General features: G+C 35.5%; 1 protein-coding gene across 3 annotated transcripts in view; it reads right to left on the bottom strand.

Moving 5' to 3' along the window:
- ZMAT4 (zinc finger matrin-type 4) overlaps positions 1–27,889 on the bottom strand; it is a 451,010-nt gene that overhangs the window by 120,078 nt on the left and 303,043 nt on the right. For 2 of the 3 annotated variants that reach the window (XM_079142183.1, XM_079142184.1), the window contains exon 6: positions 6,940–7,036. In XM_079142183.1, coding sequence (XP_078998309.1) covers positions 6,940–7,036 — 97 coding nt within the window. Of the gene's footprint in view, positions 1–3,463; positions 3,495–6,939; positions 7,037–27,889 lie in introns of all 3 variants that reach the window. The other variant, XM_079142182.1, reaches the window with a different exon arrangement.

The following is a 27,889-nucleotide window of genomic DNA, read 5'->3' as shown; positions in this document are numbered from 1 at the left end:
TAGCTAATATTTCTCTTGCTATTTAACAATGGAGAAAAATCTGACTACCATTATTTTGTTTATGATATTTGCCAAAAAAAGAAGAAAAGACCTTTGTCTGTGTTACTACTTCCAGCAAAGAACAATATGAAGATTATAGTTTCATTAGGTATATTATAATAGTAATATTAATGATGGGAAGATAATATGACTTGTGTTCTTGGCTCTGCCAACCAATTATTTTTAGAACTTCAGGTAAGTCATTAACTTCCCTGAGACTCAATTTTCAAACCAATAAAATGGAGATGAGAATATCAGGTCAACTACAGGAATGCTATAACACATTTTAAACATTTTAATTTTCTGCTATACTCTAGACATACAAGTTCTGCCCCAGTTATCATCAGTGACCTCATCACCACCATCACTGCCATCAACAGAAAAAGCTAACTAAGGAAAATGTGAAAATGTAAAATGCCCAGTAAAATGTGACTGAAGGGTTACTTGTAGAACAAAGCAGGTAGATTCCACTACATTGGCTTCCTAGGGCAGCCATTGTAAAGCACCACAAACTGAGTGGCTTAAAGCAAAAAAACTGTGTTGTCTTACAGAGAAGACAAATCAAGCCTTCTGGAGGTCAGAAATCTGAAATCAAGGTGTCAGCAGAGTCACGCTTCCTCCAAAGACTCTAAGGAAGAATTCCTCCTTGACTTTTCCAGATTCCTGTATTCCTTGGTGTTCTTGTCTGCTAGAAATGTAACCCTAATGTTAGATTCCATCTGCATACTTTCTCTGTTTGTCCAAACCTCACTTTTCTTTCTCTTATAAAGATTCCAGGCTTTGGATTTAGGGCTCATCAGGACGACTTTCTCTCTAGAGTCTTAGCTGACATTTACAAAACCTTATTTATACACAAGGTCATTGGGGATTCTGGATGAACATGAATTTTGGAGAAACATCATTCAATCCACCATATACACCAAGTGCTAGCTTCCATATAGCATGATTAAGGCTCTCTGGGAACCTGCTTTGAGAAGAATTTCAGGGCAGAACTCAAGATCACTAGGGGGAGTGTCAGAGTCATGAACCAAGGCATAGAAAGTAGGTGTACCTTTCAATGGAATATTACTCAACCATAAAGAGGAATGAAATTATGGCATTTGCTGGTAAATGAATGGAACTGGAGACTAACAGCTAAGTGAAATGAGCCAGTCTCCAAAAACCAAAAGATTTGAGTGTTCTCCCTGATATGTAGACACTAACACAATTAAGGGCAGGGGAAAATAGAAGTTCATTGGATTAGAGAAAGGGGAATGAAAGAAGGGAGGAGGCATGGGAATAGGAAAGACACTAGTATGAATTGAACATATCTTTCCTATGCTCATATATGAATAAATGACTGTGTAACTCCACATGTACAACCACAAGAATGGGAAGTTATACTTCATGTATGTATAATCTGTCAAAATATTCTGTCATATGTATCTAAAAAGAACATATATAAATGTATATTAGAAGAAAGAAAGTGGAAATACCTTCATCATGTTCTCATAATCACTCCTCATGAGAGAATGAGACTGAAGGAAAGATGTGTCAGGGTTCAAGGGCACTTGGTGCAAAGGTGAAATTGTACTAGGAATAAAATCTCCCAACTCATAATTCAGCACTTTGACACTGAATAATTTACAAATCTTTAATCATACTAATACCTGTTTAGATATTTTTACTAAACATATAAATGTAAAAATCCAGAAAAATACTAAAATCTAAATAGGTTAAGTAACTTTAGTTTACTTTCATTGCTAGCTATGTAATTCGTATCAGTCTGACCCTCCAACTGAGAACAAAATAAAATGTGGGTGCTCTTAAAGGAAAAATACTTGAAATATTTGAAAATGAATAAATAGTTTAATTGATGTTGATGTATGCAATATCAAAAAGAATATACTTTAAAGAAGTGTTACTAGGAACAAAGAACATTCCATAATGACAAAGGTGAATTAAAGGGGGATAATTCAAGAAGAATAAATAAAAAGTCCTAAATTTGTAAGTATTTTGTGATATACCTTTAAATATAAAACAAACATTTTATAGAATTAAAAGGCTATATAGACAAATTCATATTTAGATTTGACTCTTTCTCACAGGTAGAAAAAGACAAGAAAAAATAAGGACATAGAAGATTTGAATTAGATTAAGAAACCTGACCTCATTAATTTAAAGGACAGCTTACATTATTACTACAGAAGACCTATTCTTTCAAGATGAACATGAACTATTATAAAAACTGACCATACACCTGTCCCATTGAGTACAGGTTCACAAATTCCAAAGGATTGAAGCCATTTAGAGTACATTCTCTGACCACAGTGTAATATAGATACAAATTAATTGTTAAGAAATAAACAGAAAGATTCCAATATATTGGATGGATTTTAAGAAAAATACTAAACATCCATGAATTTAAGAAGAAATCCTAATATACACTAGTAAATGTATTGAAATTAATAATAATGAAAGTCTTCATTCAAAATAGCTGGGGTACAAAATATAACTTGTAGGACACAGCTAATGCAAGGTGTTGAGGAATACGTACAGATTTAAATGCATATATTAGAAAAAAGAAGCACTGAAAATTAATAATCTATGCTTTCATATTAAGATGCCTAGGGGAAAATGCAAATTAAATCCAAAAGGTGTAGAAATAAGGAAAGATTTTATTAAATTGCAGAAAATCAGTTTATAGAGAAAAATCAACAAATTCCAAATTTCATTTTTCAAAAAGACTAATAAAAATTGATAAACCTCCAACAAAACTGGTCAAGAAAACACATAAACAATGTCAAGAATAAAAATACTCTACCAGGAAAGATGGAATTGGAGAACATCATGAACAACTTTATGCCAATACAGTTTAAAAATGTAGGCAACCCAGACAAATTCATTGAGAAACAATGTATTAAAACAAAAACTGATACAGGAAGAAATACAGAATATGAATTGTAGTCTATGAAAGAAATTAAACTTTTAATATGAATATTCTCAAAGTATAAATTTCCATGACCAGATGACTTCATCAATGAATTCTTCCTAATATTTAAGAAACAGCACTAATCTAGCACAAATATTCGGGGATTAAAAATAGAAGGAGAAACCCTCAACTTGCTTTATGAAACCAGCATAATTTTGATACTAAGGCCATTACAAGAAAGAAACACCAGGCTGCAATCTGTCTCATAAACACATAAACACAAATCCTTTGCAAGTATTAGAAAATTCATTCCAGAAATATGTAAAACATTAATGCATCAAGACAAATGGTATTTTAATGCAAAGTTGGTTTGACATTTGAAAATCACTCAACATAATTCATTATAAAATTTAAAAAACTACATGATCATGTCAATAAAGTAAAAGCATGTAATTCAGCATTCATTCATAATACAAATAATAGCAAATTGTGAATAAAGCATGAATTTCTTACTTTGATCTTGTTGAGGTTATCTGAAAAAATCCTGAGATCAAGAATAAGACAAAAATGTGTGTTACTATGACTTTACTATGACTTTTCTCAATATTGTCAAAGACCCTATTCACTGCAGTAAGATAAAAAAAATAAAATGTTGAAGAAATAAATTGTCATTATTTGCAAATAACTTGGCTTTTGGATAAAAATTATTTGCAGAAAAAATTAAAAATACATTTACTAAAGGCATTGATATGGGATTGATAAGCTTTTTGTTATACTAGAAAATATTTTGAAAAATAAAATTTTAAAGTGATTTCATTTATCCTGTCATCACAAAAAAGTCATTGGGAATAAATCTAAATAAAGTGATGCATGACCTGTGCAGAGAAATCTACAAACCAATACTGAAAGAATTAAAGAAGACATAAATCAATGCTGGCATATAACATAATTATGGATTAGAAGACTCAACAGAGTTAAGGGTTGTTTTTGAAATTGCAAATTGATTATAAAATTTTTATGGAAACACCAAGAGTCAAGAATCTTGAAGATAGTTTTGAATAAGAAAAGAAAATTAGAAGATTTAGTACTACCAGACATCAAGACTTATAAATTTACAAGAAATAAGTAATGTGATATTAAGATAAAGAAAGTTAAATATGACAACATGACAATACAGACTACTGGGGCAGACACACTCATCCACACGTGCAAGGCTTATTTCACTACGTGTTACTGAATCATAGGTATTTGTATAGGAAAAAATCTGAAATTTTACTCTCTGTCATACTATGCCTAAAATTAACACCAGATGGATCAAAGTCCTAATTTGTTATAAGGGGGAAAAAACACATAGCATTTGGATGTTAATCACTGATAACCTCAATGACACTGAGATAGGCAGAAAATTCTTAAATGGCACTTAGATAACTTTAATCATAAAATAACAGATTGACAGATTGGACTTCACTAAAAATTAGAACCTTCTATAACATTAAGAAAAAACAAGGTGTGGGTGTGTAAGTCAGTGGTAGAAGGTAACATGGTTGAGTCCCTGGGTTCCATCTCCAGTACCATGAAGAACAGGAAAACTCAATTTTTCATAAATAGGTCAAAGATGTAACAAGCACTTCACACACACACGTGCATGGACACACACACACACACACTCTTATATACACACAGTCTCTTATACACACTTACATGCATGCACATGATGTCCAAATTAAGTACAAGTGCAAATGGGAAGACACATCAAGGAGAGGACTGTTGGAATTACTTTTTTCACAGTTCCCTTGGTTCAGTCTTCAGGGGGAGAGCAGCTGTGTGTTTCTGAGTTGGAACTGAACAGTCTTTTCTGAAGGGGAGAAGGCAGCACAGGGGGGGATGTGTCCTTCTGAAACTGTGTATTTATTGAATCACTTCAGGGAGGTGATGTCCTCTTTTTCAAATCCCATCACAGTACTCTCCATGGGCACTTCTGTCCTGTGCCTAGGTGTGTGGTAATGGGGTGACCCAAAAGAGGTCAAAGTCACCCCCTGTGGGGATCAGTCCTGCCTCTGCCATTGGTTGGCAGGGTGATGTTCTGTAAGTTACTTAACCTCTCTGAGCCTTAGTTTTCCCATGTAAGATGTTGGGTCAATATATATTTCAAAGGTAGTTATGGGGACAAAATGAGATTATAAATGTGAAAATGCTCAGCACAGATTCAACCAAATGAAGTTTTAAATGTAGAGGCAGAGAGAGAGAGAGAGAGAGAGAGAGAGAAACTTCCTGCAGCTGGAAATACTATTTGCACTGGTTATTTGCATGACTCATGCCACTTTAAGGTCACTACTCTCTACCTTTTTGTACTCATTGAGAACAATGAATACATGTGCTCTGATGATAATTTACTCTTGCAAGTATCTGTGTCAACCTGTCCATCAGAATACAGTAATTAGAATGTATGTGGTTCTCTTACACATTATTAATTACAGAGATGGTGAAAATGGATTATTGGAGGGAGAAGTGTGGAATAATCAATACCAGTAATAAACACAGTGCTCTAGGTATTCCACAGCTATGGAAGACAAAACTTACCAAACCATGATAAATTAATCATTTTTTTTTAAGAATGACCTTGATAAAAGACCTGTGAGGTGGATCGGAGTAAGGCAAGCCATGAAATTGGCTTTGACTCACAAGACAGCACAATACTGAGGAGCAAAGAGAAAGTCAGAAACTAACTCTAGACTTAAACTCAGAGTTTAACTTTGGCTCACCTTGAGCCAGACCCACTGTGACCTACATTTTATAACTTCTTTACAAAACAGGGTCCTTGCCTGGAATGCTTCTTCTCATATTATTGCCTGGAAATTGTTATGCATTTGTTGAAATCACAAGTTCATTTCATTAAAAATACTTGTGAATTTATATATATGGTCAGGGATAAAATGGTACACAAACTCAGTCATGACTTCATCCTCATGTGCTCAGTCTCTGCATTAATGTTTCTGTAAAGCTTGCCTGAGCTGCTTTCTCTCCTGTCCTTGAAGCTCTGGTTACGCACATGGTATTGAAAAACAATCTGTGTGTGTTTACTTGACTGTTACTCCAGCCTGTGAGGAGGCTTCACAGAGGAAAGACTAGGTCTATCCATTCTTTCTTCCCCAGTGCACAACTCAGGATCTGACACATAGTGGGCACTCAAATAAATGTTTGTTGGTTGGAACCATGCATTATTCATGAGACTTTGACACAGTCAAATCTGTTAAATGATTCGATTTAAGAATATTAGAGAAAGGAAAACAATTACATGCAGGAAAATTACATCTTTTTGAAACAGTCTTTGTTTTTCTTATTTTATTAGCATTTTATTAACAGTCCTAGCAGCTGCTTTAAAAATGCCCATATGCTCATAATGTTAGTGGGTTTTAAAATAATGCACAGTATAAAAGTAGGTGAAATGATACATGGCCGCCTTTTCTAGTTTAATATCATGAGAATATTTGGAAAAAGAAATAAAATGAGTTTCCATTTAATTGGAAATAGCTATGAGTTAATATACCAGGGGATCTGTCTTTTCTAAAACAATCAACAGTTTTCATCCAGAGAGGGAAAGTGATACAAGACATTAATATAATTTGACATCTGGACACTAAAGTTTGGCACATCCTACAAAGAAGGGTAACATCGTTTATTTAAATCACTTAGTATAGATCTGAAAGTTCCCTCAAGATTATAAAAGGGTGCTGAGTTAAATTTGAAAAAAATGAAAAAAACAAAACTGTCATTCTTTGTGTCAACAACAACAAAAAAGAAGTCATTCTTCAAGTAATGCAAGGCAGATTTTGGAGACTTAAGCAGCACAAACATCAAGGGAACTTTGGAGCTGAAGAGATGTAATTTCCATCTGTTTATTTTGAAGTAAATAACATGTTTAGCCTTTAGTCATCTTGCAAAAACTTCCATAGAAAAGAATGAGAAAGTGAAAGTATGAAAGTACCTACTTGGTCTGGTGTTTAGATCCTTTCAGGTGGGCATGATACTGTTCTATTGAGTTTAGGGAGACACTGCAGATGGTACATCTGTAATTGCGCCTCAGACCTGTGGACAACAGACAGACCTGGTTAGCTGCATCTGGATCAGCCACCTGAATGAATTCTGGAACATCTGAAAGTTCAAGGCCAGAGGACTTCTGGTTCATACCACCCACTACACTTTGCATCCCTCCTTCTGGAGCCCAGCCAGCATATCCCTTAGAAGAAGAATGAGTGTGGATATGTTAGAAGCAGCCTACCCCATTTTTGGATGACTGAAATTATGGGGACTTGGTTCTTTGAATTGAAGCGAAGTTTTTCTGGACATTTTATAACTCAAAAAAGGATTCTGCTTTTTTCCCCTAAGGCATATAGATGGTTGGTTGTCATCCCTGCAGTAAAATCTGAAACATCAAAAAACAAACAACAAAAATATCCTCTGTCCCATTCCTTTTCTACCTTCCTTCCATTGGCAGAATACGAAATACAATTTTAGACATCATTCATTTAGGTTTCCCTTCCATCTTTGCAGATGGAAATACCCAGGAGAAGGATAAAACAGCAATCTTTTTCACATGAAGTATGCCTTTCCAACAGAGAGTTTAAAAGAGAGTTTAATTCATTAATAACAGTATCAACTATGGACCAGGCACTAGGGATTCCAAGATGAAGAAGATAACTTTTTGCTTTCAAGGAGTTGAGTAAAAATCATAACTATTTTGTAGTATTGACTTATCTTGAGACAAACTTGTGTTACAAGCCGCTTTTACCAAATAACTTTAAACATCTGCCCACAGCTCAGAGACCCACAATGGAACAATTTCCTTCTGTTCGTATGTCCCTTCAGAGTAGATAGAAGAGTCAGTTGTGATCCAGAACTTTGGATTATATCCTAACTCAAACATTCCTAATTGTGCAATCCATGGTGAGTAACATAACTTTTTCCCAGTCTCAATTTCCTCATCTACAAGTAGAAGAAGTCCATTCACATCACAATGCTGTTGTAAGAAATAATAAAATGTTTAGCAAATAAGAGCTATTATTATTGGTTTTGCCATAAAATTCTGGTTTTACTATTTTAAAACCCAAGTTGTTTATATTAAACAACTGCAACATTTCTTTCTAATTAATGCACTGTATTTTCTTTCTAAGAGGCAAAGCTATTCCCTATTTCCCTAAGAAGAAAATGACACATAACGGTTGAAAGATCTTTGCAACTTGTTACCTGGGTCACTTTATGCAACTTATTTGACTTCTGTAGGCTTCTGTTTCCTTTTATTGCTGGACAGAGTGATATGTCAAATGTGTATGGTGTTGGGGAGCCTGGTATATAAAATGTGATATTAGTTAGCTATGACTATGATTTTGAAGAAATGTCAAAATGGAATCCCCTATATCTCAGGGTCCCATGTGAAGCCCTATACTGAAGCCATGAGACAGATGATAAGTGCACCTACATACCAAAGTGAGAGAAGAGACCCCAGAGCAGTAAGGGCATTCAAAGAAAGTAGGCAAGAACCAGTGTCTCACCATGAAGTGACCACTCACCGCCAGTCTACAAAAGAGATTGAAGAAAAAAATCAGAAGTCTTTCTAAAGAGGGAGCTATGTTTTACTGTGCATTCCACCTTCCCTTCTGCGTAGGAGAGCACAGCATATTTTCCCCCCACTTCAAGCCTACTGGAGATTTCTTAATAGATTTACCTAATGAGTTTGAGAATTATCTTCTTGCACTTGGGAAGATATGAGCTGGACTCTGATGCCACCTGCAAGACCCAAAGCAGTAGCAACTCTGACTCACTATCAACTCTGATGATTAAATACAAGTGGTGGCAGAATTGGATGTGGCCTGTATTATCAGTTTGTTAGACCAAATTAAAGTTTTCCACAGACAATATTGGACTATGCATAAGAGAAGCTGATTTAGTGATGTCTTAGATACTACCAAAGGGGTAGCCTGAAACTGAGGTCAAAGAACCTCTGCAGAAAGTGTTCATCTGGGTATCTAGGTACTTAATGTGGCCCCAGATGAAATATTTAGCTGATATTAAGTAATGGTGAGTCGCTGACAAAGTCTAAGAGAAGAATCAGTTTTCAGTCCCTGCCATTCAAACAGCAACTAGGCTAGCTGTGTATAGTATCTATAAAGCTAGTTTTCATTTGTCATGTCTTTCTAATTCTTCACCCTGCATCTCTCAGCCCTGGAGGAACCAGGGGCAACCTGCTGAGAGAAAGAAAGGAAGGTGAAGTTCTAGAAGACTGCCAGGCAGAAAAAAAAAAAAGAGAGAGAAAACCTAGCACATTCTCCTTCCAAAAGCAAGCAGATAGCCCCAAGTACAGAGCTGGAAGAGGGGGATACCTGACCTTTAAAACTTTTGGAGATATTTAAAAAAATATTGCTCTATCCTGAATATATTAATGAATATCAATGCAGAGCAAAGGACTCTTTACGACATTAAAGTGAAAATTTATGACATGCCCTAATTTTTATATAAGGGGTAAGAAAGAATGAACCCTGCAAACATAATCCGAATGGTCTGTGAAGGACAAGAATAAAGGTCTTTTCTGCTGACACCACATCCAACAGGTCCTGCTTACTGAAAGTTTCAGTCATCAGCCTAGCTTTTATGTCTACAATTAAATAGAGCAGAGCTTTCTGGGGTCCTTCATACTGTTATGTTCTGATGCACATTTCAGGGAAATCTATGAGCAGTATCATGTAAGCTGGGTTGATTATCATGAGGACTATTCACTTCAGTCACATGCTGACTTATCTAATTGCTCCATTAAGAGCCAATTTAAAGGTGTAGGAGATGTAACTCAGTGGTATAGTGGTTGTCTAATATGTACAAGGCCCTAGGTTTGATCCCCAGTGCATAAAAAAGAGTCAATTTAATTATAGAATAAAAAAAAAGATAATGCAATGAAACCAGAAATATCCAGGATCTTTTCTGGAAAGCCTAAGGGACAAAACTTTTCCAGGTGTGGATTGCAAGCTCAGAGATGAAATAGACAATTGTCAAATCTTTAGTTGCTGGAGAAATGACTCTCAGTTGAGTGTGGATACTTTCTCCAGTGATGATGCTAACCTTCAAATTCCCAGGCACAACTTGTGGACATTCTTTTTCTGTAAGTTTTGGAAAGACCCTGGAAATATATGTGACCCCCATCCCTACCATTCTCTCACACCTTGAAAAGAACTCCTCCATACACTTGTACTCCTTTGGAAACTTGGATCCGTCACAACAATACTGGGTCTTCAAAAAACAAAAACAAAAACAAAACAGAAAAAGGAAAATGTATTTTATAAAGAAGATCTCTGAGCCAGGCACAGTGGTTCATGCCTATAGTCCCAGTGTCTTGGAAGGCTCAGGCAGGAGAACTGCAAATTTGAGGCCAACCTCAGCAACTTAGAAAGGCCCTAAGCAACTAAGTGAGACCCTCTCTCAAAATTAAAAATGAAAAGGGCTGGGTACAATGTAGCTCAGTGTTAAGTGTCCCTGGGTTCTATCTTCAGTACCAAAAGATAAAAATTAAAAAATAAATAAAAGAGCACTACTTACATTGCCTTTCCATTTCATAGGTGTGCATGATTCAGAAAGATTATCATAGTCCCCAAATCCACAGGCTGTAAGTTATCACAACCAGTGTGGAAGTTGTCTGAATGCTTACCCAGGACTGATCCATTCTGCTCTTTTATGCATAAAATGAAAATATGAAAACCAGCTTCAGGCATTACTCCCTCCAGAGTTCACCATCAATCTTGTCATAATAAACAGTAACTATTATTTATATGAATCCTCTTCAGACTACAGACTAATCAAAGGTCTCTTCATAACAAATGGAGGTTCAGTTTGGCAATAGGCATAAATATTTATGTTTAAAAATGGACATTTTTAAGAACACCAACAAATCTAAAAAATATTCTAATCTGTTGCTTTCCATAACAGTTCTCATGCTCTGCAGCCATACAGAGGCGTGGGCAGGAAATATTTGGTACTTTATTGCAATGCAAACTACAGGGATCATAAACTGGAAAGGCAGTGCATATAAACAAGAACAAAGGTAAAGAAGGGGCAGAGGAAACCTCCCACACAGAAGACAGAGTGTCCTTGGTGGGAACTTAGCACTTTATTAATGTTCAGTTGAAATTGTAATTACTTTGGAATTATATGACTCCTTTTTCTTTTGAGAACTAGGAATCTTACTATTAAACCCAAAATGCTAACTTTCTTATTCAATTCATTTTCACAATACCATATTAAAAATATCCTAAAGCCTTTGCAAGCCTAAAGGTTATTTCAGCTGTTTTGACTAATGAGTTGAAAATATTGTCCCTGCCTACAAGGAGCTGATGGACAGTACAGCTAGAGAGAGTAGACATGTATACAAGTAAAATGTGCAGATAGACCATCAAAAAAACAAGACGTAATGGGAACAAGAGGAGGGGATTGCTTCTAACACAGAGGATCTGCAAAAGATTTTTGAAGATGCATAACACTTGTATTTATATTTCCTAGCCCAGTGTTTATAAAACAGATGGTCCTGGAGAGTTTAGCAGAATGTGACTACTCGATGTGTGTTTTCAAGTCTAGCAAAGCTAGATGTCCCCATGGCTTCAACTGCATCCACTCTGCATCAGAGAAACATCACTGAGCCTGTATTACAGTGCCAGGTATTTTGCTGATTGCCAAGAATATAGGAAAGAATAAGACAGACAGAAAACATTTGCTTTCGGAGTTAGTCAGGGAGAAAAAACAGACACAAGTAAACAGATTAAAAAAAACACAATTAAAGGTTGTGAAAGTATTGTATTGTTGCACAGGAAATAAAGAGGATGATGAGAGGGGAGGTCAGTGAAAAGAGGAGTGATTTTTTCTTTGTTTGGTTTGGTTAAAGAGTTCTCTGAGAAGTATGAAATGAAACTAGAGGATGATGAATGGCCTTTGAGGTGAAGAACTGGTCCAACAGCAAGCAAGAGGTCCAGAAGTGGAATGGGCTTGAATCTGTCAAGAGATAAAAGGTGGTGGGAGAAAAATTAAAAGAAAACAATTAATAGTATAGTTTGCCAACAAAATTGTACTACAGAGTTTTTTAGGTTGAAAATAACAGGTATAAGTCAGATCTGCAGGGAAAAAAATCAAGAACATCAGAAATTATTAATATGTGGGTATCTTTCTTTTAAAATTCTTCTCAATTTATTTGAAGACTGAAAACTACTTAAAGTAAAAATCCTAACACTGTACTGTATATTATGGTGTTTATGATGTATGTACATGTAAAATATACAAAAACAAAAGCACAAAAATGATTTGGAATAGAACAATACTACAGAGAGATCATTATGTTTTACATCACTAAATAGTGAAAATTTATTTTATTTCCACACTAAATAGTGAAAATTTAAGGATAATGATCATTCTGTGTGATCCCTTAAAATGGCCACTAAACAAATACAAAGAGAAAAAGCAGCTAGAGAAAATAAATTAGAATAATAAGAAATAATTAACACAAAAGAAGTAGGAGAGGAGAAATTTAAAAAATAGCCAACACTTGGTACAAATAGAAAACAAACAAAATGATAAAGCTTAATTCATCCAGGTTAATAATTAAATTACACACAAATTAGTTAAACTCTCAAAATGCTGAAATTTTCAGACTAGATAAAAAGCAAGTCCCAAATATACACTGAATCCAAAAGAGTAGTTAAGTTTCTCTAATATTAGACAAAAGAGACTTCATGAGAAGATATTCTATCAGAGATGGAGAGGATGTTTTATAATGATAGAGGTGAGTTTCATGCGGAGGGCATAACTCTAAGTATAGTTTAGCTAACAACAAAGATTAATAGTAGACAAGGCCCAAACTGACAGAACTAAAGGAAGAAATAATAATAGGAGATGTTAACCTGCCTATCTCAGTGATAGCTAGAAAGATGAGGGGAAAATCAGTAAAGTTTAAAGAAATCAGAAAAAAAGTATCAGACACCTTGATATTTATAAAATTAATATTCGTAAATCACTCCATTCAATAAGTGGAAAACATGATCTTTTCAAGTGTATATAGAAAGTAAATGCAGATTAAGCATATGCTGACCCATTAAAGTCTTAGTGAATTTCAAATAACTACATTTTGTAGAGGGAGTTCTTTGACTATAATTCAATTTAGTTAGAAATAAAGAAGATTTTATGAAAGACCTTAAACACCTATAAAAATCCATGATCATTATAATCCAAAGGGAAATGAGAAAATATTTTGAACTGAATGATAAGGAAAATACTGTACATGAGAATGTTAAGGTTAGGGCAGATTTTAGAAAGAAGTTTATAGTTTTATATTAGAAACAAAGAAAAGCTTAAAATCGACACAGTTTCAACCTTGTGAAATGAGACAAGCCAATTAAACACAATCCAAGGAAGAGGAATGAAATAACAAAGAATCAATGAAATAAAAAAGAAACCACAGAAAAAATTAAAACTAAATCTTCTTCTTAGGAAAGATTAATATATGTATTATCCCTCAGTAAGTCTAGCGGAGGTTTAAAAAGAAAACACAGATTACCAAAATAAAAGACTGAATATCAACAGAGATTCTATAGACATTTTAAAAGAGTAGTGAAAAAATATGATGGATAATTTTATATTAAATAAATCTCACAATGTGTTTGGCAAATGTCTTTTAAAATACAACTTACAAGAACACAAGATGGAATGGAAAATCAGGATAGTCATTTATTAACAAAAGGCAATTTGTTGTCAAAACTTTTCCACAAAGAATGTTCTAAACCCAGAGGGTTTCGCTAGAGAATTCTATCAAATATTAGGGGGATTACATAATACCAATTTTATAAAAACTAGTGGAAAATAGAGAAGGAAGAAAGTCTCAGTAGATGCAGAAAATAGCAGTTGACAAGTTTCTGCATCCATTCATGATTAAAATTTTCAGCAAACTAGAAGAGAACATTATTTGATAAAGAGCATTGATGAAAAACTTACAGCTAATACTATATCAAGTAACAACATGATTTTCCTATGATGAGGAGGAAGGCTAAAATGTCACTGTTGTTTATTTGTTTGCTGGGGATCAAAACCGGAGCTTTGGGCATGCATTTGCTCTACCATTGCACCATATACGCAGCCCTAGAATGTCACTCTTATCATCTCTATTCAACATTACTCTGGAGATTCTTGGCAGTGCAATCACAAAAGAAAAGGAAATAAAAGGCAGGCAGATTGGAAATTAAGAAGTAAAATTGTCTTTAATCATAGAAGATACTGTTGAGTAGAATAAGTGAATTCATTCAGGTCACACACAAGTCCAATAGAAAAATAGAGTGAATTGTATTTTTTAAATAACTGCCACCAATTAGAAAATGGTTTTCTAATTCCATTTTGATAGTATCAAATATCATTTTAAAACCTGAGGAATATTTAATAAAATATGTGCAAGACTAAAAACTACAGACATCTTTTAAAGAAATTAATAGGAACCAAAATAGATACAGAGATATACACATCATATTCATGAACCAAAAAAATCAATATTGTAAAGACATCAATTTTCCTATGGACTCATCAAAAATATGTCAAAATTCCATCAGGCTTTTTGTAAAAATAGACATGTAGATTCTAAAATGTATGTAGAAATAAAAAGACCTAAAATTTCCAAAACAATTTGAAAACGAAAAATAGTTTGAGAACTCACACTTGAAGATTCCAAGATTGGCAATAAAACTAATGTAATCATGACAGTCCTTCATGATCACAGGATGGACATATTACATCCAAGAAAAGTATAGAGTCCAAACTACACGCACACACCCAGGGTCAATCCATCCTCAACGAAGTTGCCAGGGCAATCCAACAGGGAAAGACAAGATACCTTCAACATTAGAACAACTAGAAAAATATCTGAAACAACAACAAAAAATTAATACAAACCTGCACCTCCCAACACATAATTAATTAAAACTAAGATTGTTTATACACTTAAATATCAAAAACAATTGACAACTTATAGAAAAATATAAAAGAATAGCTTCATGAACTTGGGATAGGCATATATTTCCCAGGAAACAAAAATACATTGAACATAAAAAACAATAAATTGAATTTAAAAAAAAAAGACTACTTCTGCTTCTGCTTATAAAAGACATCATTAAGAAAATAGAGAGATCAGCTACAGTCTTGGAAAAAGTGCTTTGCAATACATGAGTCTAATATAGGACTTGTGTCCAGAATACAGAATTAACTCCTACAGATCAATAATCAAAGACAAATAACCCAATTTTTTAAAGGACAAAATACTTGATCAGAGATGCCATAAAGATATAAAAATGATCAATAAACTCATGAAAAAGTATTCGACATCATTTGTCACCAGGGAGATGCAAATTAAAAGAACAATTAAAAACTATCTGACACTCACTACAAATGCCAACATTAAATAAAATAGTGAAACAACTGGAATTTCACGCATTCCCAATGAGATTGCAAAATGGTACAACTGCTTTGGAAAACCATTTGATAGTTTCTTAAGAAGTTTAACACAAACCTAACCCTATAGAAATTCTTCTAAACATTTACATAGAAGAACAAAAACTTTATATTTGTGCACAGAAGTATATAAAACTTGTACAGAATGTTTATATCACCTTTGTTTATAATTACCAAAAACTCAAATGTCCATCAACACAAGAATTAATAGACAAATTATTATGTGTTTATACAATATATAGAATTTTAAAAAGACACACTGACTAATGCAACAACATAAACAAATCTCAAACAGGTGAGGAGGAAAAGCAGTGAGACACACAAAAGCAAATATTTTATGATCGCATTTACATGAAGTTGAAGATAGTAAAGTTATTCTGTGGTAACAATTCAGAAGAGTATTGCCTTTAAGGACATTGCCCTTTTGAGGGAATTGACAGGAAGGGGACAAAAGGGAATTTTTTTCAAAATAATGAATATGTTCTATATTTTGGTTAAGGATGGTAATTACAAGTCATTTCTATTTAGCCAAGATTAGATGGCTGCAGTTTTATACAGAAACCTAAGCAAACTAGAAACTTTGTTTAAGCTGTTTTCTGCTCTCATTCACTCCCTCCAGTTTCTATTGTTTTTCCTTACCAAAATGCAAACTTTATATTCATACTGATGCTTTGATAACCTTGCAACCCTCAAAGAATTATTTACATATGTACTGTATTATGATGCTCTCTAAGACTGGAACTATTTTGAAGGATGTGTACATGCATTTGCCATCCTACGGTGTAAAAAGCAATAGCTTAGTTATATTATGTATGCTACATATAAGCTCTGTTGAGCTTCATTTATTCATTTACCCATTTATTGGCTTAGTCTTTGCAACCTCCTAGGAGAAGATACTGTTGTCCTGATTTAACAGATGAGGATATTGAGGGACAGACGTAGGCTGAAAATAACAGAGCTAGTGGGAACCAGCACTGTTTTGGACCCATGCCCTATGGCTCAGGGGAATTCATATCCCAACCACCATGCAGATTGCCTCCTGTGACAGATGACTAGGAATAGAATCACCAAAGTATGGAAGGCTTGTTGGGGATTGTCAGTCAGTATTCTTACACCTGCCTACTTATAAGTGAGAATCAAGTGGGAGTTGTCAAAAACACAAACTATATTTCACCCCTGATGATTATGAATCAGGAAAACTAGACTAGAACTTAGAAATCTATATTGTTGAAAGCTTCAAGTTGGGGGGGGAACTATTGGTCTAGTACAAAAATCCCATGGGGGTGTATGACTTTGCTACCTCATGGACAAACAATTGATTTTGTATCTGCTCTGACATCAATAGTGGCATGAAGTTCCTTGCATTGGGAAGATATTTCTTAAAAACAGCTGAATTCTACCCACCCAGCCTGACTTGTGCTTTTACACAGGTCCCTAGCACAAGTTTATTCTCATTTTGTCAAATACATTAAATTCTTGAAGGCAGTTATCACATCCTCTAAGGTTAAGCAGACTGAAAGACCACTGGCACTTGCATAGTGTTCATTATGTATGTTTGCACATTCCCTGCATTGTCTCCATCACTACCTTTTGGCACATTTCTGATTTGATGATTACTTTCTTAAACTGCAACCCTCAGACTGAAGGTTAAATCCCTACTGCATTCTCATCAGCATAGAGAAAGAGTCACTGGCCTTGTGGCTATCAACACATTTAAAGCTATGGGAATCTGTGTGTTTATGTGTGCCAATCCTGATGCACTGCTCTCTAAAATCATATTAAACCTGCTATCTGGCAATTCTCCTAAGTATTTTCCACTGATGCTTTTGCTAAGACAAATCTTCATTTCTTCTACCCTTACATTTGATTACTTAGATGTGATTTTTCTGTCCTTATTAAGTTCCCTCTTAGTGAATTCTGCCTATTCCTCCAGGAATTGCACATAAAATTCAACTCTTATGTCTGTCATAATTGGTTGGTAGTGGCTGCCTAGAGTGCTCCCAAGAGATTTTGAGTCTTCATCCCTATGATAGGGATAAGTTGCCATCATCTATTAGTGGAGTCTGTGGGTGGTAGGGTGGGGTGACAGTGGCATGCTTTTCATGTCTGTGCCATTTTAGCTTCAACATGTCAACAGAAAGGTCAGGACAAGGAATACACAGGTAAACCAGAGTAATTAACATGTGGGTGGTATTTCCAGCCAAAAGGATAGTTAGCTCATCTGTGGAGATTGCATAGGAAAAAAGGAGAGAGTGCAAGAGAGTGAAGGAGCAGGAACTACAGGCAGATGTCAGATCACTGTTGATCTGTGGTTTCATGGTGATGCCCAAGGCAGGAGTCAGGCCTCCAAGCATCTCCAGCTCCTGCTGCATCTCCACCTTCAGTGGTGCTGACTCCTGGGTCAGATGTGGGTGGAAGAACCTGGTGCAGGAATTCAGCCAACCCAGTTGGTCACCTATTACTGAGGCTACAAGCACTAAGACATTCACTGCCTCCCATTTGTCCAGCTTCGCCTCACTGAGTGTGTGTCTTTGCTCTCCTGTACCTCACATCCATTCTGCCATCCTGACAGCTGGTCCAAGGCCACATCTAGAAGAAACAACCCACTGCCTCACCAATTCCATGATGGCCCAAGGTCTATCCCTGAGAATAAATTTTTTGTTCTGTGTCAACCACGGTGGTCATTCTTCTCAGAGGACACTCACTGACACAGAATCTGGAGTATGGAGGAAGACAAGAGAAGAAAGCTCTTCTAAAAGGACAGATTGTTATTATCACATTTAATCCTCAAAGACACCTTATGAACATTATTAGCTTTCTTCACAGAGGAGAAAGCTATAGTTCTAAGACATTAAAGTCATAGAAATAGTTACGTGGAAAAACACAGATCTGAACCAACTTATTTCTCATTTCAAAGCTAGTGACCTCAATAACTAGGGCCTTTAAAAGAAAAATGAGAGTAAAGGGAAGTAAAAGGATTCTGGTTTTGAAAAATAAAAAAAAAAATTATTTTAAAGTTACAAAATAAAATGGAGCATAGAGCTTCAGTGGTTGAGATGGGAGTTAGGGGTCTGGAACACCTGACAGTTTCTCATCAAATTCCAAGCACAAACTTAAGGTGCCTCAAGTAAGGGACCCCTGTGTGGAGTGGAGCTGGGGAACCACAGCAACCGTGTGACCCCTCTTAAGGACAGCATATGAGGAATGCTGACACATCCAATCTTAGACTTGGCATAGTGGAAATAGCTCTTCCACGTGGGTTTAATCTAGGAAACCTCACTAAGATCAGTGTTTGCCATAGTCCAAGTTAAGAAGCCTGTATTAGTCTATTACTCCACACTATATTCATTCCAATGTACAGGATGTTTAAATGCTTAGCCTTCTGAATTCAACCCACTGCCTGCAGGCATAGACTGCAGGGTACCAAACAGTCAATTAAACAAAGAACACACATTTTCTAAAACAATTCTTTCTCTATTTTAATAGTATATATGCAAAACTTTGAAAATAGAATGAGGAGGAAAATGGCTTTCATCTCGGAAAGCTGTTTCCAAACAAACAAAACCTAAAGATAGGGAATAAATTCATTCTCAGTAATTAAAAGACGATTTTAGCCATGTTGGAAGCCTGACCCAAGAAAGGGCTGGAAAATTATCACCATACTGTGAAAATTCAAAAAGGATAGAGTAGTTTTTCCTAAACATTTAAAGAGCTACTATATTGGAAGAAGATTTAGTTGTATTCTATATGGCAAAGAGTAGATGATACATTTTTATACATTAAGCAAATTGGGCTGAATACAACCTTTTTTTAAGTCTTCAAGATGATCCTTATTAATATGATTGCTGCTTATAAACTACAAAAAAACCCAAGGAATTGAACCATTTTGTCTTTGTTTTTGTAATCAAAATTGAATGGTTAGAAAACAAAAATAGACTTTTCTCTGAAGCAATCTATCCATTAGGATTGTTCTCAAATGATTTTTAACCATATATTAAATAACAACAAATGTGGGAAATACCTTCTTGATCTGAGTTTTGATGTGATGTAAATGGAAATTTATAGAACGTGAAATGTGCTTTTTCCTTTGAGTTCCATGGCAATGCCATAGATCTCAATGTACATAGCAAGCAATCACATTGCAAGGCAACCTCTTATGTGTAGTAGTCCTATAAAATTTATTTTCTCTAGAACACAGTTCTTGATTACAGATTGCTTTATGCATGAAGTGGACAGGACTCCTAACATGAAATTATGGATTAAGGCATCAAGTTAAACACTGGGCTAGAATAAGGCTCAAATAGTTGATTGCTACTCTCTGGGGTTGGTAAAGAGCAAAGTGGTGTGTGGGACAGAATGAATAAGTCTATGTGCATGTCTCTTCTCTCCTCTCTGCACTCTACAGTGTGACTCTTCCAGGTTCTCATTTCTTCTGGGAGGGGGTGGGATTCTTGGCACCTATGATTTCCCTTAATAAGCATCAATAGGAGCAATAGGTCCACAGCTGTCAAATTATATTTGCCTTTTAGCTGCATCTTTTGAGGACACAGTGATTGTCGGCTCTGCTATAGTCCTAGAGCATATTCACCACCTCTGGATTTGAAGCTATATGTGCTCTGGGATTGTGGGGCAACTTGCAAGAAATCTAGTCCAACAAGGACAAAGTTAAAACATAAGCAACAAAATAAGTCTTAATTATGACTATGTGCTTGTAATCACTCAGTCTAATATATCAGATTGTGCTATTTCCCTCTGTTACTCATAGCCAAGCTGGCTGTAGGTACACAAACATAATCTCCACTGTCCTTACAGCTCTTTCACTAATCTTTCTCCCCTGCTTGCAGACATATGTCTGATAGCCAGGTCTTTATCTCACTTTCACCAGTCAGCTAGTCAGCCAATTCCATGTTAAGTCCTGAATGTATACTGCTTCCTGTAGAATTGGCCTATTGAGAGGGCTATTTGAAATTTAAAGATCTAAAAGAAGAAAACACCTTTAAAGGTGGAATTTCAGGTTTGACCAGTTGTGTTAGAGAGAGCTTGGCGAGAGCCCTCAAATCATCACAACCAGATCACTGCCTGCTCTGCCTTTCCCCTCAGCCTGGCTGGCACTGATATCAGGACACCTGATGGCCCTGTATTCCTTTCATAAGTGACTTTTCTCTTGGACACTTGACAGGAGACCTCACAATTTAATACAATTATCCCAATGCCCTAACCTCTCTATAGAAACACCTTATCTCACTTGATCTGCAATGTCGCAGAGAATAATGGAATTCACAAATTATACATAAGACGAATTATCGATATTTGGAAAACAAAATATTGTAGAATGTTCAGAAAATTAACACATTAATTCCCAATGGTAGGGAGGGCTGAGAATAAGGGAGTTCATATGAGAACTAAATTAGTTAATATAAGCAAGCAACTTAGAAAAACAAAGCAAATAGCTCAATAAATTCAAACTAATGGGTATTATTAATCTTGATGATCCTATGCTTTATATTAAAATAAAGACCTAACTCATGCAACATTTCAATATTTAATATTCTAGGAAGAACACTAATTTTTTAGCATCCTCAGGAATATTCAAATTATTCTGGCAGGCTGCCTTCTCTACAGATGCTGTTCATACACATCTTTTGACAGGTCAAATGCTTCCTTATACTAATCATCCTATATATTTGCTTGGCATTGAATTGAATCAAAAATTATCTCTAGTCTTTTTTAAACATTTTTTTGAAAACATAGAAGAAGTGACATTGCATGCACTGCTTCTAAGAAATCTATTGACACAGAGGATCTCAATATATTTTGCCTGCTTTGTTCTTAAATTGAGTGATTGAGGCTTCTGCATAGGTAGTTAGCTAAGTTCAGAAATTAGATAAAAAGTAAAAAGTGGAAGGTATATTGAAGGTAGTGTAATTGCATCTTTTTTTTTTTTTTTTTTTCTTAAGGAATGCACTCCAGGACCCATCTGAAGGATCGTTTTTTTATCAACAGCCTCTGTCAACAATGCCAAATGTTCTCTCAGGTCATTATGAACACTCAACAGGCATGGCTTTGGTGAGAGTGGGGATTCCTTTTCCACTGTTCAAACTGACTTCCCAGCAGACTTTGATGTGCCCAAATAGGAACATTTTTAAATATGCAAATATATATTCTTTCCCATATCAATATTCAAACTACTTTTGTGGCCATGCACAGATGTGTGGAGAGCCGCCCAAGAGATGCTCCTCACCAAGGCTGAGCAAGGCAATGCTGACTCATGTTTCACCTTTCCTGCAGAGACTCAGAGGATTCAGACAGTAGGGGGGCAGTACAGGATAGTGCAAGAAAGATGGCTGGGGTTTGAATCTCAATGGTGTTATCTGTCAATGTGGCAAATGTAGGCAAGTCATTTAATACTTCTGAGTCTAGATTTCTCTTTTGCAAAATGAAGAAAACAAACTACTAGGATGAGAGGGTTTTAGGATTTAAGGTTATAATCTATGCATATATGAGAATGGATAGAAGGATGGCCATGTTTCTTCCATGAACAGTGATCTGGTTAATTCTGGTTAATTCCAGCCATGTAGGAAGGGGAAACGACTCAATAGAAGTTACCTCAAATAATGAGAAGGTCTAGATAATGTGAGAACTTGCAGGCCACTAGATGACTTTGGCTTTTGGTCAGTGTATGAGACGAGGAGCCATTAGGCAGAACTATTTCTAGGATCACTCTGACTACTGTGCAGGGAGTTGTCTAAAAGGGGTGGAGAGACAAGAGTAGAAACAGGGATTCTTCTGTGGAAGCCAAATGCAATAATTCAGATTGGAAATGATAGTGACCCATACCAGCAGGGTAGCCCAAAAGGCATATACAACCAAAAATAGCATTAGACTATTCCCTCACCCTCAAGAAAAAAAAAAAAAGAAAAAGAAAAACAACAGAAACTTAACTATGAAATGTCTAAAACCAAAAGCTCTTCCTTTTCTCACAATTGCTGCCCCATAGTCCTTGGTGTTCAGTCTGGTTTGCAGAGGCTCAGGTTGTACAGTCATCCTCATGACCTTTTCCAACCCGGTCCTACTGAGCAGCACATTCTGTTCTGAATCTTCAAAATAAACTTAGAATCTATTCTTACATTTTTTAAAACCTTTCTTTAATTGTGGTAGAACACACATAACATAAAATTCACCATCTTAACTATTTTTAAGAATTTAGTCCAGTGGCATCAAATACTCTCTCTATTAAATACATTAACTATCACCACCATCAAACCACAGAATTTTTTCCATCTTGTAATGCTAAAATTCTGTATTCCTTCCCATATCTTCCCATTTCTAAACTGCCCTCAACCCATGGCAACAACCATTCCACTCCCTGCTTCTATGAAATTGACTACTCTAGGTCCTTGTATAATGGAAATAACATAGTATTCATTTGTGTGTGACTGATTTATTTCACTTGGCATATTGTCCTCAAGGTTCATTCATGATGTAGCAAGTCTCAAATTCCCTTCCCTTTTCAGGCTGATCAATATTTACACATATACCACATGTGGTTTCTCCATTCATCCACTGATGGACACTAAGTTGTTTGCACCTTTTGGACATTGTGAATAATTATGCTATGAACATGGGTATACAAACATCTATTGGAGCCTCCACTTTTGTTTCCTAGGATATATACCTCAAAGTAGAATTTCTGGTGAAAACAGATTCAGAATCTATTCTGAACACCTCTAGTGCTACTACCCAATGTTATAGCTGCCAAAATTTCACATCTGAATTATTGTAATTGGCCTTCACACCAGTCTCCCTGCTTTATTCTTGTTCTGTTTTTGATAATTCTCAGCACAACAGTCAGAGTGATCCAGCTAAGATTTCAGTCCAGTGGTTTCCTAGTTAAGAGCCAACGTCATCACAGTGGCCTGTGAATGCTCACCCTGCCCATTGCCCCTTGACTCTTTGCCTTTTCTCCTTGTATGCTCCCTTACACATGGCCTTGCATGTGCTGCTGCTTTGCTCAGTGCCCAGATGTGTGCAGGACTCTCCCCTCAGGCCCTTCAGTCTTCCTTCAAATCTCACCTTCTCAATCCTTCCAGCTAAACTGCAAATATCCTCAGTCCTACTCCATTTTTTTTCTTATCATTCTCCATAGTACTCAGCAACATGTAATATATTACAAATTTTACTTTGTTTTAATTTCTTATGAAATGCTGCACTAAAATCTTCAATTCAGAAAGGCAGATTTTCTTTGCTTTTTCTTTTGTTAACTCTATCATCCCAAACCCAGAGGAGTGCTTGACACACATTAGTTATGTTTGCAAGGACACATGGCTGAACTAATAATATGAAAAACCAGTAAAAGTTAACATAGATGAACTGAATTCTGATGAATGCTTAATTTTTGGAGAAATAGCCATATAATCTGTTTTGTTGTTGTTATTACTTGGATAGGAAAATTAATTGGGCTATTGTTTTATATTTCATGTCAATTTATTTTTTAAATTCATTTTTATTGTAAACAAATGGGATACACCTTGTTTGTTTGTACATGAAGTACAGGCATACCATTTGTGTAATCATACATTTACAGAGGATAACAGTGTTTGATTCATTCTGTTATTTTTTGTCTCCTCCCCTCCCCCTTCCCCACTCTTATCCCTCCCTCTATAGAATCCCTCCTTCCTCCATTCTTGCCCCCTTCCCACCCCCTATATGTGTCATCACCTGCTTATCAGTGAGATAATTTGTCCTTTGGTTTTTTGAGATTGGCTTATCTCACTTAGCATGACATTCTCCAACTGCATCCATTTGCCTGCAAATGCCATAATATTATTATTCTTTATAGCAGAGTAATATTACATGGTATATATATATATATATATATCACAGTTTCTTTATCCATTTATCAATTGAAGGACATCTAGGTTGGTTCCACAATCTGGCTATTGTGAATTGAACAGCTATGAACATTGTTGTGGCTGTATCTGTGTAGTATGCTGATTTTAAGTCCTTTGGGTATAGGCCAAGGAGTGGGATAGCTGGGTCAAATGGTCGTTCCATTCCAAGCTTTCTGAGGAGTCTCCACACTGCTTTCCAGAGTGGCTGCACTTATTTGCAACCCCATCAGCAATGTATGAGTGTACCTTTTCCCCCACATCCTTGACAGCACCTATTTTTGTTTGTATTCTTGATAATTGCCATCCTAATTGGGATGAGATGGAATCTTAGGGTAGTTTTGATTTGCATTTCTCTTATTACTAAAGATGATGAACATTTTTTCATATGTTTGTTGATTGCTTGTAGATCTTCTTCTGTGAAGTGTCTGTTCATATCCTTAGCCCATTTGTTGATTGGGTTATTTGTATTCTTGGTGTACAGTTTTTTGAGTTCTTTATAGATTTTGGAAATTAGTACTCTATCTGAAGTATGAGTGGCAAAGATTTTCTCCCACTCTGTAGGCTCTCTCTTCGCATTGCTGATAGTTTCCTTTGCTGAGAGAAAGCTATTTAGTTTGAATCTATCCCAGTTATTGATTCTTGCTTTTATTTCTTGTGCTGTGGGAGTCCTGTTAAGGAAGTCTGATCCTAAGCCAACAAGTTGAAGATTTGGACTTATTTTTCTTCTATAAGATGCAGGGTCTCTGGTCTGATTTCAAGGTCCTTGATCCATTGTGAGTTGATTTTTGTGCAGAGTGAGAAATACGGGCTGATTTCATTCTGTTGCATATGGAATTCCAGTTTTCCCAGCACCATTTGTTGAAGAGGCTATCTTTTCTCCATTGCATATTTTTGGAACCTTTGTTTAGTATGAGAAAATTGTATTTATTTGGGTTTGTGTCCATGTCCTCTATTCTGTACCATTGATCTACCTGTCTATTTTGGTGCCAATACAATGCCATTTTTGTTACTATTGCTTTGTAGTATAGTTGAAGGTCTGGTATTGCGATATACCCTGCTTCGCTCTTCCTGCTAAGAATTGCTTTAGCTATTCTGGGTTTCTTATTCTTCCAGATGAATTTCATGATTGCTTGCTCTATTTCTGTAAGGCACATCATAGGGATTTTAATTGGAATTGCATTGAATCTGTATAGCACTTTTGGTAGTATGGCCATTTTGACAATATTAATTCGGCCTATCCAAGAACATGGGAGATCTTTCCATCTTCTAAGGTTTTCTTTAATTTCTTTCTTTAGTGTTCTGTAGTTCTCATTGTAGAGGTCTTTCACCTCTTTTGTGAGATTGATTCCCAAGTGTTTTATTTTTTTCAAGGCTATTGTGAATGGGGTAGTTTTCCTAACTTCTCTTTCTGAAGATTCATCACATATATAAAAATGCATTAGATTTATGAGCATTGATCTTGTAATCTGCTACTTTACTGAATTCACTTATGACTTCTAAAAGTTTTCTGGTGGAATTTTCTGGTTCCTCTAAATATATAATCATGTCATCAGCAAATAGGGATAGTTTGAGTTCTTCTTTTCCTATTCATATTCCTTTAATTTCCTTGGTCTGTGTAATTAATTGCTCTGGCTAGAGTTTTGAGGACAATGTTGAACAGAAGTGGTGAAAGAGGGCATTCCTGCCCTGTTCCAGTTTTTAGGGGGAATGCTTTCAGTTTTAAAATGATATTGGCCATGGGCTTAGCATAGATGGCCTTTACAATGTTAAGGAATGTTCCCAATTTCCCTATTTTTTCCAGTGTTTTGAGCATGAAGGGATGCTCTATTTTATCAAATGCTTTTTCTACATCTATTGAAATAATCATGTGATTCTTGACTTTTAGTCTATTGATATGGTGAATTACATTTATTGATTTCCAGATGTTGAACCAACCTTGCATCCCTGGGATAAAACCCACTTGATTGTGGTGCACTATCTTTTTAATATATTTTTGTATGCAATTTGCTAAGATTTTGTTCAGAATTTTTGCATCAATGTTCATTAGGATATTGGTCTGAAATTTCCTTTCCTTGATGTGTCTCTGTCTGGTTTAGGTATCAGGGTAATATTGCTTCATAGAATGAGTTTGGGAGGGTTCCCTCTTCTTTTATTTCATGAAATACTTTGAGAAGTATTGGAATGAGCTCTTCTTTAAAGGTTTTGTAGAACTCGGCTGAGAACCCAACTGGTCCTGGACTTTTCTTTGTTGGTAGGCTTTTGATGACTTCTTCTATTTCATTACTTGAAATTGATCTATTTAAATTGTGTATGTCCTCCTCGTTCAGTTTAGGTAATTCATATGTCTCTAAAAACTTGTTGATATCTTCAAGATTTTCTATTTTGTTGGAGTATAGAGTTTCAAAATAGCTTCTAATTATATTTTGTATTTCAATTGTGTCTGTTGTGTTATTTCCTTGTTCATTCCAAATTTTAGTAATTTGGGTTTTCTCTCTCCTTTGTTAGTGTGGCTAAAGGTTTATCAATTTTGTTTATTTTTTCAAAGAACCAACTATTTATTTTTCAATTTTTTCGATTGTTTCTTTTGTTTCAATTTCTTTGATTTCAGCTCTGATTTTAACTATTTCCTGTCTTCTACTACTTTTGGTGTTGGTCTGTTCTTCTTTTTCTAGGGCTTTGAGGTGTAGTGTTAGGTCGTTTATTTGTTGATTTTTTTCTTCTTTTGTTGAATGTGCCACATGAAATAAATTTTCCTCTAAGAACTGCTTTCATAGAATCCCAGAGATTTTGATATGTTGTTTCTTTGTTCTCATTTACCTCTAAGAATTTTTTAAATTCTTTCCTGATATCATCTGTTATCCATTCATCATATAATAACGTATTTAATATCTAGGTGTTGGAGTAGTTTCTGTTTTTTACTCTGTCATTTATTTCTAATTTCAATCCATTATGATCTGATAGAATACAAGGTATTATCTCTATCTTCTTGTATTTGCTAACAGTAGCTTTGTGGCATAACATATGGTCTATTATATAGAAGGATCCATGTGCTGCTGATAAGAAAATGTATTCGTTCTTTGTTGGATGGTATATTCTATAAATATCCGTTAAGTCTAAATTATTGATTGTGTTTTTGTGATCTATGGTTTCTTTGTTCAATTTTTGTTTGGAGGATCTGTCCAGTGGTGAGAGAGGTGTGTTAAAATACCTAGTACTATTGTGTTGTGGTCTATTTGATTTCTGGCATTGAGAAGGATTTGTTTGATGTATGTGGATGAGCCACTGTTTGGGGCATACATATTTATGATTGTTATGTCTTGCTGATTTATGCGTCCCTCAAGCAGTATGAAATGTCCTTCTTTGTCCCTTCTGACTAACTTTGGCTTGAAGTCCACATTATCTGATATGAGGATGGATACTCTGGCTTTTTTGCTGTGTCCATGTGCATGGTATGTTTTTCCCCATCCTTTCACCTTTAGTCTGTGGGTATCTCTTTCTATGAGATGAGTCTCTTGCAGGCAGCAAATTGTTGGAT

This window comes from Sciurus vulgaris (genome assembly GCF_902686455.1).
Source record: "Sciurus vulgaris genome assembly, chromosome: 5".
Lineage (NCBI taxonomy): Eukaryota > Metazoa > Chordata > Mammalia > Rodentia > Sciuridae > Sciurus > Sciurus vulgaris.
The sequence above is the reverse complement of the archived record's forward strand: the minus strand, read 5'-3'. Positions and strand labels throughout refer to the sequence as shown.